A 17,185-nucleotide genomic window follows, 5' to 3' on the forward strand; every position below is an offset into this window, starting at 1 on the left:
GGTATCAGATGCTTGCAGTCCTAGAAATTCCTACAGAGTCCACTTAAACCGAAGTAACATTGATCAGTATGGGACAAAGGAAGAATTCATAAAAATTTCTGAAACAGAATACAAAGGTTCAAATTGCATTATTGGAATTAGAATTAGCTTTGTCACATGTACTCACATGAGTACAGTGAAAAGTTCACAAGTCACCAGTTACAGTGCCTTGTTAGGTGCAAAGGTACCGAGAGAGAATAGCACCAGTTTGGAATCATTTTCACATCATGAAGAATCGCAAGATGCTTTACAAAATAATTGAAAGACATTTAAGCACAGACAAAGTGAATGAAAAGAACAAAGGCAAAATTGAAGAAATTAACTGAAGGGATTTTGAAAACATTGAGATGTTGAAAGAGAATGCCTGCACACAGGAGAGTGGTGTTTGAGGAGACTAATATAGATAGTTAAACATTATCTGCTGTAACCTCTAGACATAGGGGAGCAGAGGGTGTAATTTCAACAGTGGTGCAGAAGATAATGCAACATCAGCTGGGAGCTGGTAATTGGGTGATTAGAAAGCAAAGATATATATTTTAAAGTTATTGTCACTGGGGGTTGGGAGAAGCCTCAATCTTTGTCGGATAACATATAAGTTGCAAAACTCTTAGATAAAATTCACGTAGTGTAGACTTTGGGACTCCATGAGGAGAGTATTGCTGAAATCAAACCTGAACAATAAAGGTCATGATTATATTTTTAAAGAATGTAGAGTTTAAATGGGAATTTAAACCAGAAATGTTCAGGAGTTGAGCATTAGTATCCTTTAGTCTGAAATTTGAAGTTAAGCTCAGGATGAGCCAAGATTTTTCACCACTTGTTTGAACCCAGTTTCACTGGTGGAAAAGGAGATGAAATTGGTGACTAAGTTGAATAGATTCTGATGGGAACACAACAGCATAGATTCAGCACTGCTGATCTTGAACTAAAGTGCTATCTGCCTCTTCACATATTTTGCATTAAACAGGCTGCAAAACGCATGTAAGTTATGAGTTGTCAGGCATTGGCATGTATATCAAAACTAAGCCTGTTTGGAATATCTTCCTGAGATGCAGAATTTTAAAAAGTAATAAAGAGGAATAAAGAATAAAACCTTAAGGAATGCTAATTCATTGGGCATGGAAGCAGAAATTAGAAATTGTATATTAATGACACTGGAAGCAATGAAGAAGGAACCTGGGTTTAAACAGCAGCAGTGTCATTGAGGTAGATCTTGGAGGAGAGATGATTTCAAAGTCATGCAGAGTTGAAGGAGTGATAATACAGGTCAGTAGCAGTCACACAGAGTATCTTGGATGACTTTAGCCAGATGAAACTGAAGCAGAGTTGATTTGAATAGCACAGGTGTTTACACAAAGTGGAGTGTGCTGATATATTCAAGGAGTTGAAGAGGGCATTTTTATATGGAACAATAGTTAAGCATGATAGCAAAATAGAAGGTGTGGATTTATACAAGGGGAATAATCAGAGCAAATATATTTATGTGGGGTGGGGAAGGAATAGTATTTGGGATGGAAGACTTTGAGAAGTTGAATATTTTGGGCCTGTACTTATTGAAGTTTAGTTAACCTTACTGGGACATGAGATTCTAAGGGCCCTTGCTAGGGTGGATTCCAGGAGGGTATCTCTGTTTGGACATTACCAGAACAAAAACTTTAAAAATAAGAGGTCTTTTGTTTTGTGACCAAGATGAGCACTTTGATTTCGGATGGTCTTTTATCTTGACGGGAAGAAGATTCCACAGACAGTGAAGGCTGAGTCATTGAATTTATTCAAGGAAACATTAGATTTTTTGCAGACAGGGGAGTCTGTCACAGTCTCAGAGATAACAGACATGGGGGTGGTAAGCGTGGGTAGGGGCGGTGATGGAGAGGAGGTATGGTGGTGGAAAGAAAGAATGAAGGAGTGTCAAATGAAACAGCTTATTGTAAAGACCAGCTTCAAGTTATGGAGTAATCCCCTGGGCACTTGGTGTTAGCAGTGTAAGCTGACTGGGCCAACAAGCCTCCCAAAGCATGGCAGCTACCCTGGCTGGGGTAGGCAGGAGATGAATTCCAAAAGCCATCTTTTGCCCTAAGTAAGTCTTTTGTGAAAAGCTATCAGGTTTGCAGGCTCTTCTAGTTGTGATGCCATGTCAGCAACCTGATGGGAGTGGGCTACTCCTGTTGTAGCTCGTTTTAAGTGTGAACCCTGGCAGATGCGTAAGAGACACTGTGGTGTTGGCAGTGTTACAGTGGTAGCTGCAATGAAGTAACATACATTGATTGCACACAGGGTCTCTGATGAAGATGCCCAACACCCAACCTCCTGTATGACAGTCATCTGCTGTGGTAACTTTAGAAATTAACTCAATGCATGAAGCATTGAATAGACAGTGATACATACCCTGGCAGAGCACTGCAGATAATTCAGCTTCTTGCAACAGTAGCACCAGGTTCTCTTGAGCCATACTCTGCAGCCACCTCTTCTTTAGTCAGGATGGTATCTTATTGCCAAGAGGAAAGAAACTTCCCTTTTCTCATGGAAATCTTTCAGGAAAGCCTCAAGGGAATCATCTCTGGAGTGTGGCACCATTTTCTGCTCAGCCTCCGAACTCGCTCCATTGGTAGATGGAGGTAGTGAGCAGAGGGTGAATGATATTATTGGCAACATAGTGAAGCGGTGTCCAGATACTTTTTAAATGTGATGGCCAGAAAGCATTGTGGCTTCAGAACGTCCTGCCCATAAAACTTGGTGTTTCACCCAAGCATGAAGAGGTAATGAGCAGACATCTCAAAGTCCCTTCTGCTTTTATACCTGCTTCCACATTTAGTCTCAGTAAAACAGGATTCCACCCATGTACACATCCCAGAATGATCCTCCAATAGGAGATGAATTTTACTGCAGCAGTACTAAAGCAATATTATTTAAGGGGATTAATTATGTTTGCTATGCAGCTAGTCAACATGCTTCACTTAGATTTAAGGGTGTACAAGTGGCTAATGTGCCAGGGAGATGGCCGAGGTTTGAGACAATCTATTGAAGACCAATGCAATGAAAACAGAGATGTAACATTCCATTTCATATAACATAACACTGTGTATCTCAACAAAAGATGCAGTTGTTAAAGCAGCAAACAAGTGAGTAGGCAGCTAGAATTACAGTTGGCAGCTATTGAGAGAATTGGAATTTTCTCCTATCTTCTTCCATGCAGCATCCCATACTCCATGTTTTCTTCAAGTATATTTTCAATTGTCCTATGGATATTCTTTCATTATTCATTAACAACACACAAATGAAACACTCACATTTTCCATTCAACAAAGATATTTTTGTTCATGCTGCTGGTAGAAACTCCACCATGATCAGTTAAGAAACCCAATTTTCAAAAGATGATGGCAAGGTATGAATGATTGCTGTGTGTTTATTTATAGGGAGAAGGAATTTCCCCTGTGTAAAGTGTCGATAATTTTTCTACATTAAGGCCCCAACATAAATGCACGTTGCTTCTTGATAATAGTTATTGATGAAGTTTCCACTTCAGTTCCGTACTTTACCACTAAAAACACTTTACACAGAGCAATCTAAATTATTAACAACAAAGGCAAACAGATAATATTTTGTTTTGACATTCAGAGGTCAAATTGGTAATCATTTGTCAGCATTGAAGAGGTACAGTCAGTTTTTGTGCTGAATTGCTATTTACTGTAAATGTATTACTAAAAACCTCACTTATGCATAATAGATGTTGATGACTCCGTTATTATTGTTTGGCTCAAGGATCCTGTCAAAAGCTGATTGTTGTAGTCTTGCTGAAAAGAAAAGAATGTTACCAAAATGTTTTGGCTTTCACTCATCAAAACAAATGCAACAATGCCAAATTTTAAACATTCTCACCATTCATGCAACAGGCAAAAAAAGGGTGTTGATAGGTTGGTGTCAACTGAAATCAGCTGATGCATTGCAGCGGAGAAAACTTAAAACACTAATAGATTCTCCAGGCTCCTAGGCAATTTAAAATAAGATGCAAGGTTTGAATATGTGGTCTGTACTCTGTACGAACAATCGGAGGTAAAAGCTGTTTGAATCAGTTACCCAATCACAGGGGTATATGGCCTACATATCTTGCAATGCATGATATTGCTCAAGTGCAGGGTAGGCTGGATGTCCTCCTGGATTGATAGCAGCATCCTGTTTAGAGAAAATATCGAATACATAGCCATGTACAGTACCAACATGAAATAGCTTTTTAACCAGTTGTTCAAATGCACCAAATTTAAAATCACCAGTTGATCTCACAACATCACTCCGTAATAAGACCATAACAGGTAGAAGCAAAATTAGACCATTCTGCAACCATTTGGTCATGGTTGATATGTTTCTCAACGTCATTCTCCTGCTTTCTCCATTTAACCTTTGATCTCCTAGCTAGTCAATAAACTACCTAACTCTGTCTTAAATACATTCAATGACTTTGTTACAGAGCGCTGGGGAGACTATGAGTTCCACAGATTCACCACCCTGTGGCTGAAGAAATTCCACCTCCTCTCAATTCTAAAAGGCTCATCCCTGCACTGTGAAGCTGTGCCCTCAGGTCCTGATCTCTCCTTCTAGTGGAAAAATCTTCTCCAGATCCACTTTATCCAGATCTCTCCATATTCTGTAAGTTTTAATCAGATCACTCCTCAACCTTCTAAATTCCAGAGTCCTCAACCACTCCTCATATGATAAGCCCTTCATCCCCAGGACCATTTAAAAAGATCTCCTCTGGGCCCTCTCCATGGGCAGCACATCCTTCCCTAGATATCGAACCCAAAACTGCTCACAATCTTCTGAGTGTGATCTGACCAGAGCCTTATGCAGGCTCGTCACTGCTCTTTTAATCTAGCCCTCTCAAAACAAATTGCTTTTGCCTTCCTAACTGATAAATGAATCTATATGTTAACTATAAGGAGTCCAAGTTTAGGATTCTCTAAGTCCCTTTGTGCTTCATATTTCCGAACCCTTTCCCATTTATAAAATGGTCCACACCTCTATTCTTTCTACCAAAGTGCAATAAAACTCACACATTCCTACAATTTATTGCAAAAGCAACTTTCATTCGTAAACTTGGATTCCAAGCATAATGGATATTTTCAAGTCTTGTGTCCTTTTTAAAAAACTTTTCTGTAGATTAAGGAGCCTATAGTTCCCCCTTGCTTTCTACATGGCAAAGTCTCAGTGAATAAGCTCTCTTTTCTCCCAGTACAAACAGTTGTGATCAGTTGCAATTTGGCACTCTTGCATTTGTTCCGACGGTTGCAAGAAGAAAAGCCTTAGCAGTGTGTCTCTCTTTTCAGCAAATTCAAGTCCTCTTTTATCATCCACTGGAGTATAGCAGAAATTGTTTCAGGTAACATCACAAATAATGCATCTTCAACTGAATTTCCAAACCGATTACTGCAGCAGCTATACAAGAATCAATTGATGCAATTCAGTATAAAGGTAATTTAATTATTTGGAGGGTGGGAAGGAGGTCCAATGGGCCAAAAATGAAACAGGAACATGTAAAAAATACAAAATTGGAAAGATTTTGTCAGTAGTTCATCTGGTTAAATGCAAACCCAGGCAGCAAAGTAGAGACGAGAACAGCAAACAGCAAGGCATGATTTCAAATCAACATCAATCTTGTTCTGCAGCATCAATTAAGTGGACACTAGGCTACCTGGCACTCACTGACAAAAACAGGAAGTTATCAGTCTACTGAGAAAAATAAAATGACCACGTTCTCTGCCCTAAATATTCCCGCTCATGCTCCCCCCAAATTGCCTTAAATGACACACACAAATACATTTTCAGATTATCCTAGAATAGAAACAAAGCAGTTTGAAGTTAATCAAACACAAGCTTTTCAGCAGGTGCTTTTGTTAATAAATATAAATGATTCAGATATGGATCCAAATTACCACTCTCCCAGAAAAAAAGCTCTTTGGGCATCACATAATTTCACATTCCAGCCAAGCTACGAGTGGGCATCACCCCTAACATGAAGCGATAGCTTAAATTGATATCACTTTAGAATCGAAAAAGCCTCTCGGATCATTAACAACTCATTTTAAATAGTTTAATAGCTAACCAGCAACTGAGAGCACATCTTTCCTCTCCTTGCAAATAGGAAAGGTGCCGACTCTCGCTGACAAATTTACAAACCATTCATTTCACTTGAATATTGCACTCAACCTGGCTACCACGAAGTACTGGCTCGGCCCAAGCGTGTGGTTCCATTGGCTGTAAACAACAGCATGTCATTGAACCAAAGCTAAACTGCACACGATCAGTTGTATTCGTTGTAGCGTTCTGCCTTAAGATTGATCTAGTCTTCACACTAAGAACAGCCTCTTCCAAATCTCAAAAATGTCACACAAATTAAATGATCAAGTATGAAATTTGATAGGTCGCATTAATGACATAGCTGTTATAGTCTGAACGATTCATTCTTTACGCTCTGAAAAATGAATAAATAACTGGGTCACTTTTACCCTGCTGTCCCTCCGCGGGGAAATGTTTTGATTCCTTTTCGAAAGCCCATTGCAGAGGTAGGAATCTGCATGTATCCATGGTCTAACGCAAGCGCTGGAAAAAAATCGCCATCCCGAAAAGTTGAATCAGGAGAATTTTCGCTCAAAATGTCTAACTGGACCCCTGGCAAGCAATCAGCCACCTCTAAGCTCACTACCTAACTCCAGACCACAGGGTAGAAAAGCTGTCTTTACGATATGCACCTGGAGAGGAAGAAATTAAATACATCAGAAGAGTAGGAAAACATGCGAACACCCGAGGCCAGAGCATTCGGCGACAGCTTGCAATCTTTAAATGTGATCTCGTCGATGCTGATCCTAGTGCTGTGTAAACGTCCCAGCTCACACTTTAGTTAACAACAGAACACCCGGAAACAGTGCGAACATGAGGCACACACAAATTTGCTGTGGCCTAGACTAGTCTCATTCCCTTCAATCTCAACGCAGCGGCTCTCCCTGCAAAGCTGAAGAAGTACACAACTTTCCAAAGAATGTCCCGTCCCACTTTGTGGAAAGTGCATTTAGGGAATTTACCAGCGTTCTGTTCAAGAAGATCCACTAATCACTGCAGAGTATCTGCACAGCAAGTGGGCAGAGAAAGATTATTAAAATCTCCACAGGAAAACGGGGAGCATAGCACAAAAGCAGAAAGCGCAGTGCATAGGATATTACAGACATCCGAAGGTAAAAGTATTTTACAACAGGAAAAAGGGCCGCCTATTTTTCTCTTCCATACTTAACTCAGGATATCACAGTTTCCTTATTTTTCGTTAAACTGAATTGGAGCCCAATCTATTTGGTGGGTTGTTATTCAGGGAGCGGGTCAGAAAGTATGGTTTGAAAATAGATAAACTCGATCCTCAAAAAGGTTCAATATTTAAACAAATCATCCCAGAATATAGGCAGTGTGAACCAGCGATGGGGGCGAGGGTGGTGGTGAATGATTTGTTGTTTAACGAGAGCGTAATACAAACATGAATACAATGAAGACGTTACATTGAGCCCTTTTAAACGTAAACTTGAATTTATTCAAAATTATCAGCTTCCCGCCGACATAATTTCGCACTAATCTTTTCTTGGATTTGCCATTTTATACTTCACACAAACTCCTTGCATTTAACCTCGTTTTATACATTTCACTCAATGATTTAATTTCTTTTTGGCCAATTCTGTCATCAACAAAGCTCAGACACCAGAACAAATAGTGCGCCTGTTCGAACACTGAAACCAGAGGTTCATGTTATTAAATCCGTGAATAGGCACAACTAGACATCATTCTTCGTCCCAAAGACACATTAAATTGCCATCTGTCAGTTTGATTTTCTCCTTTTATTTAGTTTGGTTCCTGCAAATATCGCGCCTACAAACAACAACAGTGAAGATCAATTTCAATAAAACAAACCGCAGGATTACATATAGATATTATTTCCGATTATATTATATTATCATACGATTTACGGGGTAGTGCAAAAATCCTCTACTTTTTGAGCATTTAAGCGGAGTTTCTCATTATTTAAAACTGTTGCATGTATCTTATTCGAAGCATTGCTCTGGGGTAGAGGTCAGAAGCAGGTCACTTCACTATTAGGAAATAAGTTGTCCAGCCAGCTATAACCAAAGCTCCCAGTAAGACCGTGTAACTGAAGAGAACGAAGGCCAGCAGTTCTTTCAGCACTCGCAGATAATGGACAGCGAACGGCTCCACCGCGGCTCCCATCCCGGCCATGGCAGAGCTTGGAGCTTGAGGGAAATCGGGGTTAATTGCTGAAAACGAGGCGCGGTTAACACAGTGTTTTAACGGGGAGGGCCTGCCTGCACGGAAGCAAAGAACAAACAGATAAGAAGTACCTTTAGCCATGACTGGGACAATATGTAGAATCAGGTTCCACCACTGCAGTGTCACGCAGCAGTGACCACCTTGTAAACAGTAATAAACATGCGTGACCCAGAGAAAGTCCCACCCCGTTATATTCAAACCGGTTTGCAATATCCGAGGTGATGGACTGAACTGGCTTTATGTTTTTCACCGGGACACATCAACTGTCACTGTAAACAAGGGCTTAATGCTGCAGAAACTTCCTTCACATTCCATGAATGGGTCTTCAAACAGAGCCGAGTCCTGAACTCTGTCCAAAATAGGGCCAAGAGCTAGCTTAAACAGCAGGAAGTCCTTTTGCTGGACGAACCAGACCAGCAGCATTGTGTCCCCGACATGAACCCGAGCGAGGCAAATACAGAAAATAAAAGTGAATGAAAATGAAAAAAGATGCACGTTTCACTTTGTGTCCTGTCAAAGTTTCACGAAATAAAAACTGCACTAAAACTAGCAAATAGCTTTGAGCAAGAAATGGTTTCCCTTCCTCTGTGAGCAAGTTGACAGATCACTTGCCAACAATGCATAGGATGAGGATTTCCACAAGTTTAGGCGCCCCTCGGTTGACAGGCTGTTCCGGAACTGAATCCGTTTCAGCAGGAAGATTGTCAGGACGTAAAACTGAACACCATTCTCCTACACGACCCTGACATTAAATATAACGAAGGCTGTGGTTCAGTGCTTCATATGCTCACTGATATTTAGAAGTTTATCTTGAGAATGTACCAGACACAGGGGTGATTGCGACAATGTACCCGTTCAGAGGAAGGGTCACAGGACCCGAAACGGGGACTCTGATTTCTCTCCACAGACGCTGCCAGACCTGAGTCCGTCCCCCACCCCACCAGTTTGGATTTACAGTAGCCCGCAGTTATTTCGATTTTTAAAAAAATTCATTTACAAAAGGTCAATTCAGACTATTTGACAGAATTCCACAGCATCCTCGCCTCGAGCTGAGAAAACTTTTATAAAGTGCTGGATTGTACTGTGAACACAGCTAGCTTAAAAACATTTCAGTCCCACCCAATTAGAGAGAAATCTGCTCATTGTATCCAGCTGCCCTTTCACCGAGTTTCTATCTCCTCCAAACATCAGGACTGGTAGACCCTGGGCGCAGTTAGAAGAAAAGCCTACCTCGAGGAAATGTTTCTCCCAACAGGTAAATCTCCAACTCTGCACTTAGAAAGATGCGGCTCCGGCGGGGGAAGCTGGAAAACACATCCAGCAATGTACAGCAGCTGACCTTCCTCACTCTGCGTTTTGTACAAAGCTCTGGAATAGGTGTGGTCAGGGAGCCGCCTGAACTGATTGCGTGGAACAAGCTCCCGTTCTTCACAAATGGAGCGGGGGAGAGCAAACAGCCCCCTTGCGTAGGGAAAGAGAGAGAATTCATATTGTGTTAAAACGACTCCAGAACGTCAGAACTGGGAGCCTCTAACGTAAACAGCACATGAAGATTTGTGTGAAGAAACCCAAAATTCATAATGATCAAAACGTGGGAAGGGCTGAGCACTTTCACAGTCACTAAATCCAACAATCCCTCTGAAAGTTGTGTTGAGTCTAAAAGTCCCGCAATCTCAAAAACATTACTTAACTCCTATCTACTAGCTGCAAGGTCAAACCTGTGCAGAATATAACAGGCACCAGACAAGTTACTTCTAGCAGGAAATGGATTGCATATTGCACAGTTATATCGCATTATAAATGATATTGCCCCCTTTTCTGGGAATCCGTTTACACTGGGTAGTCGAGTTCACAGCCCTGACTGTCTTCCGTTATGTTTCAGTTAATAAGAAAGTACTTGTTTATTTAAACACATGAACTTAAAATCACTGACTTTTTCTGTTCATGGAGCAAGCGAATCGAATCCTTCCTTATCGATGACGAGTTTGTCAAGAACCACACGCAGAACAAACGCTGAAAAACGAGTGATCACAGGGCGAGGCGACTCCATCAATCCTTCCTTAAACTGCTCCAGCAACAGGCACATTATCCCTTGCCAAGCAGGAGCAAATGGGCTTTTAATCCAATCAAGATTTCCCGCTATCAAATCATTACCTGCTCCACTGCTGTCTCCAGACGGAAACAGGCCATTAACGAGCTGATCAAGAAAGCTATTAGCGGTAATTGCTCCTCTGGAGACAAAGTCCACTCGATGTTTACTGCTCTCTTGTTTTTTCTAAAACAACAAGTTTGTGCTGCGTTATATAGCCTGAAAAAGTCCCCGTCAAGGCGGTGGGACACCGCCTCCTACAGAAATATCCAGCTCAGGGAAAGCCACCGGAATAATCACTGTACCGGTGAAATGATCCGGATCAAGCCCACGTTTCACATATTCCTTGGTTATTTTTGTTCATTCTCTACACTACCCCCTTTTCTAAAGCCTTCCCATGCTCAATGGGATGAATGTAGAAAAATACATTTCTTTCAGTTTACACCATAAAAGGGGAGAAGGTCGAAAGGGCAGGTAGAGAGTCTGGGGAGTTGCCCAGGGTGTCACAGACATCCCTTCAGGGACTAGGAGATGTGTTTGGTACTGGCATTATGATGGAGCTGGTGGAAATCAGGGATGGCTTGGTGGCAGGTGAAGACTAGCGGGGGAGCAAAACAGACAGGACCAGAAATGCAGGCAGGGAACCAGACGATGTCAACTGAGGGGGAAGGTGGGGGGGGGCAAGATCCTCAGCTGGTGGAAAAAGATATTTTCCACATCAGTGTTCCTAAAATAAGTTATTTCAATTAAATTTTCAACAACTAGAGAAGAGGTACTGAGGGAAGCATTATAACTAAAAATGTGACAAAGACCCAGATCATAAAAGTCTTCCTCTGTGTCGTAAACCTCTTTGGCCCATCAAGACTGCCAGTGAAAAGCAACCAACTGATGCACTTTGTCCTAGGGCATTAAAAAAAGGGTAACTGCTGACATATTAGACACATTGGTTTTAATTTTCCAAAATTCCCTAGGTTCTGGAAAGTTCAAGAGAAGAAACTACTGCCCTATTAGCATTACATAAGGAAAATGTGTGAATTTATTGAGGTTATAGCAAGGCACTTAGAAAATCTCAGTACAAATCAGGTAAAGACAAAATAATTTTGTGCAAGAGAAATAATGTTTGACAAAATTATTGGCGTTCTTGAAGGAACCAACAAGCTGTACTGAGATTTTCAGAAAGCATTTGACAAAATGCCACAAAAATTACAACAAAGTAAAACTAACTGGTGAAAGTGGCAACATATCAGCATAGAGAGAGAATTGGTTGGTTAATTGGAAGCAGATCTGCTAAAAGGTCATTTTTAGGCTGGTAGGGCACAACACGTGGTGTGCCATGAGGACAAACGTTGAGGCCTCAGCTCTTTACAATTTTTAATAATGGCTGGATACAAGGATGAAACAAAGATAGGTTGGAAAGCAAGTAGTGAAGATGACATAACCTACTTACAACCATTAGCAAATGCCAAGTGAATGCATGCCTTCTGCTCTGCTCCAATAAAGGCAACCTTCTTCAATCTTCTCCAGAAACTAATCATCTTCATATGCAAATACAGGAGATGTATCACTACTTATTTTTGCTTCCTTTCTATTTAGTTTTAACCCCAACACATTTTCCAGGTGAAGTTGCTTTAAATGTATTTCTTTCAATTTAGTATACTATATCCAATTCTCACAACATGGTCTCTTCTATACTGAGGAGTTCAAAAGCACATTGGATGACCTTGTTACAGAACTATTCTGTTTAGTTCACAAGTGTAACCTGCCATTTTAATTCTCCACCCTGGTCTCTCGTAGATCTCTGTCCTTGGCTTGCTGCATTTTCCAATGAAGCCCAAAATAAGCCTGAGTAGCAGCACCTCTAAACTCACTATTGAGTTGAACAACTTTAGTCTGAATTCCTCTGCTCCATTGTTGTCTTCCTTTCATCCCCATTTTGTTTTTTTTTTCAAATTTTCTTTTCTTTTCTCCTTTCAGACAGCAGCATATCTTTCAGTTTGTTGTTTTGTTCCATTCCTTTTAGCCCAGGAAGGCTAACTCTTGTCATTCATCATTATCCCAGGACTTCCTTTATCTGTGTTCTACTTGCTCCTTGCTCAAAACCCATTACATTTCTAACTTTTCCCAGTTCTGATGAAAGATCATCATCATCTTTTTTTCCTCCATAGATGCTGTCTAACCAGAGTATTTCCAGCATTTGGTTTCAATTCCATTCCTATCTTGGCACTCAAACAGAGAATCACTAGGTATGGCTTTTTTTCTCTCCTCCTGCACTAATACCATTTAAATTTCCCTCCATTTCTCAACTACCCCTCACAGATAACATTCAAAAACACAGGTTCTACATGTAGATTGATCCCCAACTGTACGTCACTGTCATCCACCTTTCAAGGAAAGTTATAATAATTTTAATATCAAATTTAAACAGAAATTTGTCATGAGGAGAATTATGCCACAAACACATGTTTAAGTTTTGCACTGCTTAAAAAAAGGCCCGAAGTAAAAAATAATTAGGAACGGTCTCTAAATAAGTGACAGAAGCAAACTTCAATGAATAAGAGACATTAAGTAAGTGCTTTTCATTTTTCACAGAGGTAGTGTATTCTGGAACAGTTAACCATTAGTCAAAGGGAAACAGTACAAAAAAAACTTACTTAAAAGAAGACACATTACCAGGAACTAATTGTTTATAGATTAATGAGAAAATAAGTGGTTCAGACTTAAATTCTTCCAAAATAACATAAATGGAAAACTGAGAGAACTAGTTTTTACTTTTATTGTGTGATCAGTCTAATAGTTGCAAGACCCAGCTGTACTCAGAAAAAAACCCCTAAATGTATAAATAAAAGGTCAGCTATGTTTCATTCAATTACTGCTAAACAACTAAATGTGCATACATGCATTTGGAAAAAGTTAATCAAGGCAGTCAGCATGAATTTCTAAAAGCAAGTTATACTTAGCCAAACTCTTCAGTATATCGTTTGACTGGCCTACATTAAATCATGCACAATTCCTTGAAGAAATAATATCTTGACTTGGAATATATATATATATATATATATATATTTTTAAGATTCCCTACAGTGTGGAAACAGGTCCTTTGGCCCAACAAGTCCACACCGCCCTATGGAACATCCCACCCAAACCCATCCCCCTATAACCCACACACCCCTGAATACTACGGGCAATTTAGCATGGCCAATCCACCTAACCTGCACATCTTTTGACTGTGGGAGGAAACCGGAGCAAACCCACGCTGACACGGGGAGAATGTGCAAAGTCCACACAGACAGACAGTCACCCGAGGCTGGAATCGAACCCGGGTCCCTGGTGCTGTGAGGCTGCAGTGCTAACCACTGAGCCACCGAGAAATTAACTGTTGTTGGATTGGACTAGACTCAGTGGACAAGTAGATTAGACTAGCAGGTAAATATTCAAATTGAACTATAAAAGATTTTTCAAAGTCATTTTTAAATTTAATTCTTGGGTTGCAAGCATTGTTAGTAGTGCCAGCAATTTATTACTCATTCCTAAATCCCCTAGAGAAATGGATATTATTTTCTTGAATCACTATAATCCATATGGTGTGGATACTTCCAGTGCTGTGAGGAAGGAAATTCCAGGATTCTAACCATGTGACTGTGAAGGAATGACAATACATTTCCAAATCAGGATGATGTTCCAATGCATCTCCTATCCTCATCCTTCTGGGGGTCTGAAAGGTGTGTTTCTTGGAGCCTTAGTAGGTTGCTGTACTGCAAAGCTAGACGGTACAACTAACTGCAATTGTGCACTGGTGTGGATGGAATTGAATGTTCAAGATGGTGCAAATGGATTAATTTGGTTTTAAATTTACAGAACGGCACCAGAAAATGAACATGAAAATTAGTTAGATTCGGTAACATTTCTCCAAGTAAAGGATCCTACCGTTTGTAACCTACTGAATTATTGTGGTTAATTTCTAATCCCTTCCAGGCAACTGGACATTGGCAATAAAGTGCCTTGACAAATTAAGTGGAGAAAAATGCTGCCATACACTTGATTGGCCAAATGGCCAGTTACTATGAAATTTTTTTGAACTTAGAATATTATGATAGTAACCGGATAACCAGTCTATTCTCAAGCAACAAAATAAAGGAATGAGCTTTACCAAACAATCGCTATCTCAATCTTCCATTTGATGATACTATGGCCTTAAGAATGGCATTTTGTCCATTTCTTTTTTAAAAATAAAAGGTTGAGACAGAGGAAGTGACAAGCAGTATGCTCAAAGCCAATACAGTAAACAGCCTGTGAGGCTTGTGTTTTTTTTAAGTTGGAACAATAGAAGCAGCCTGAATGGATGAATTGAACTATATGAATATAGTTCAAGTTCCCACAGAACCAAGAGTTTTATTTTTAGCTTTCAGCAGCAGTTGCTGGGGTCTTAAAGCTGGACGTGGAAACTCTTATTCCTCTCTACTTTACATCTAAAAGCTGGGGGTTCTTTTCCTAATGCTAGGAATGCATGCAATACATCTAATTTACGGAATTTGCCTTTGCCAAGGGAGTGTTTATAGGATGTTACCATAATGGAACAGTTAATTAGTAGTAATTAATACATTCTTTTGTCAAGTATTTCAGTAGATTTATATATAAGCCCATCTTTTACTTTTGTTTATTTTAACTGTAGCGTAAAACATGTTTTGCTTAAAGTAGACAACCAATCAAGTTGCGTCTAGAACATGGTGCTTTACATTTACCTTCAAAACAAGAGAAGAGGAGTTATGGTCTGAGCTGTCTTTTGAATATATTTTGAGGGAATTTTGTCTGGTTCAAAATATGTATTATGGACTAGTACACGTTATTTCTCATATTACGCAAATCATTACTGATCATGCCTCCTTATTGAGAAAAACAGTACCAGAATGGGAGAAATCACTGCATGCATTTTGCTAATTGTTCTCTGAATATGTGACAAACTTCCTAAACAATTCTTCTTTTCTGTAGTATAGATGAAATGTTCTAAACTGATTTACAGCAAATTAAAAAGTATAAAGCCCAATCATTCTATTCAAATAATTTTTAACACATCATTTCACATATACAGAATATGGAATATAGATTATGATACAATATTTTCTGAAACTATGCAACCATGCAATAAACAGAACAGTACATAACAAATAAAATTGAAAAGGTCAGAGTTTTGAGATTTAATTTTACCCTCACAGGATGACAAAGCTTTAAGATTCTTTTAAATGTGGCAACAAGAGATCAGAACAGGAGATTAATGAAATTTCATACTCTACTAGTATGAACAAAGCTCCAAAGAATAACATTTAGGAAGCAAAAACAAATAAATGCACATTTGTTGACACTTCTTCCCTCACGCTAAGTTCCTACATTGTTGCAGTAAGCACTTGATTTAACACAGGGTATATATTATTTAAATTTACCTTGCATGTACCATAAACATGCATTACATATTCTGGCGTGTAAGAAACCACTTCAGATTACAAGGGCACCAAAGTGCTTAGACTTGTGCAATGTCTGTATGCAAATTAAATCCAGTGGCACAAATGATCAAACTCTGCCAACACAGAAACTTGTTTCAGGCTGTTGACATGTGATTCCTGAAGCACAATGAATTCCCAAGTGTTCTGGTTTCACATGGTACTTCACCAAAGGACGGAAAACGTGGCTCAGAACAGCCAGTGCAGCTGAATGTCAACCAAGACCACATTAGAATTTTGTCTTGTGTCCCATGCAGCGCTCAATTCAGTTTCTCAGCTGAAACACATCATACCAGTCTCACATTTTCCAAACACACTTGGGATCCATAAACAAAAAAAACTCATCCGATGAATATTGTCAATCACATTGTCTTTTCAGAACAGAGATGGCTCTAACTTATCTATCATAGATTTAATCCAGCTTTTTCCATTTATCAGTTTTGTGGTCGCAATAATGTATTCTGTACCTCCTTCTTCCATCTGAGATAAGAATCTAAGCGCTGCAATTTCAGCATATGTCACACCTCCAAGAAAGAACACCAGAGTAACTCTGTTCTCTCCCTGCTGACCTAAAGAAAAGATACAGATTAGAAGCTCTGTGGCTTTCTGAAAAATATATTTCATTCTTTATTAGCTTCTTAGACTGCTCCTCAAAGCAGGTTCCAGATAATGACTTCCTATTTATCCCATTCCCACTCACAAAAGGTATTATTCAAAATTACAGTGGAAAATGTACCTCCTAGGAACAAAACCACATTGCAGAACATTGTATTTTTTAAATTCTTCCTTTTGTATACATTGTGAATGTTTTCGCAAATAATGAATTGTTGCAATAGATTTATTATTGTAATTTATTTCTATAGCCATAGTTTTTGCACACTGTAGGAAGATACATGAAACCAAGAAAGGGACAACTGCATGTTATGACATTTCTGGATAACCATTTTGATACTTTCACTTCCCTGAATTGGATAGAGTAGTCCTGAAATAGGAAATAAGAAGGGTTTCTGTATTTATACTGTGATCATAGATTAGTGTGATAAATCCATTTCTGGAACAGTCTTCTGGCAGCTGCAGCCCTAGAAAACCTAATCATTTCTGTGGCAGTATCAACCACTATACGTAACTATCCAGACCTGTTTTTTGTCAGTGTGAAATAATAAAAATCTTCTTTACAATGATGATGTTCAGTATAAACACATTTTAGTCATTGTATTAATAAATTATTTCTATTTCCTGCCTTCATCAATAC

At 39.5% G+C, this 17,185-nt stretch overlaps 1 protein-coding gene across 1 annotated transcript in view; it reads right to left on the reverse strand.

Moving 5' to 3' along the window:
* Positions 1 to 13,604: 13,604 nt before the first annotated feature.
* The window catches only part of vps33a (VPS33A core subunit of CORVET and HOPS complexes), a 35,247-nt gene continuing 31,666 nt past the window's right edge, over positions 13,605 to 17,185 (reverse strand). The window contains exon 13 of the mRNA XM_048556327.2: positions 13,605 to 16,502. Coding sequence (XP_048412284.1) covers positions 16,309 to 16,502 — 194 coding nt within the window. The 3' untranslated portion in view covers positions 13,605 to 16,308. The remainder of the gene's footprint in view (positions 16,503 to 17,185) is intronic.

Source organism: Stegostoma tigrinum, chromosome 26, assembly GCF_030684315.1.
Source record: "Stegostoma tigrinum isolate sSteTig4 chromosome 26, sSteTig4.hap1, whole genome shotgun sequence".
Classification (NCBI taxonomy): Eukaryota; Metazoa; Chordata; class Chondrichthyes; order Orectolobiformes; family Stegostomatidae; genus Stegostoma; species Stegostoma tigrinum.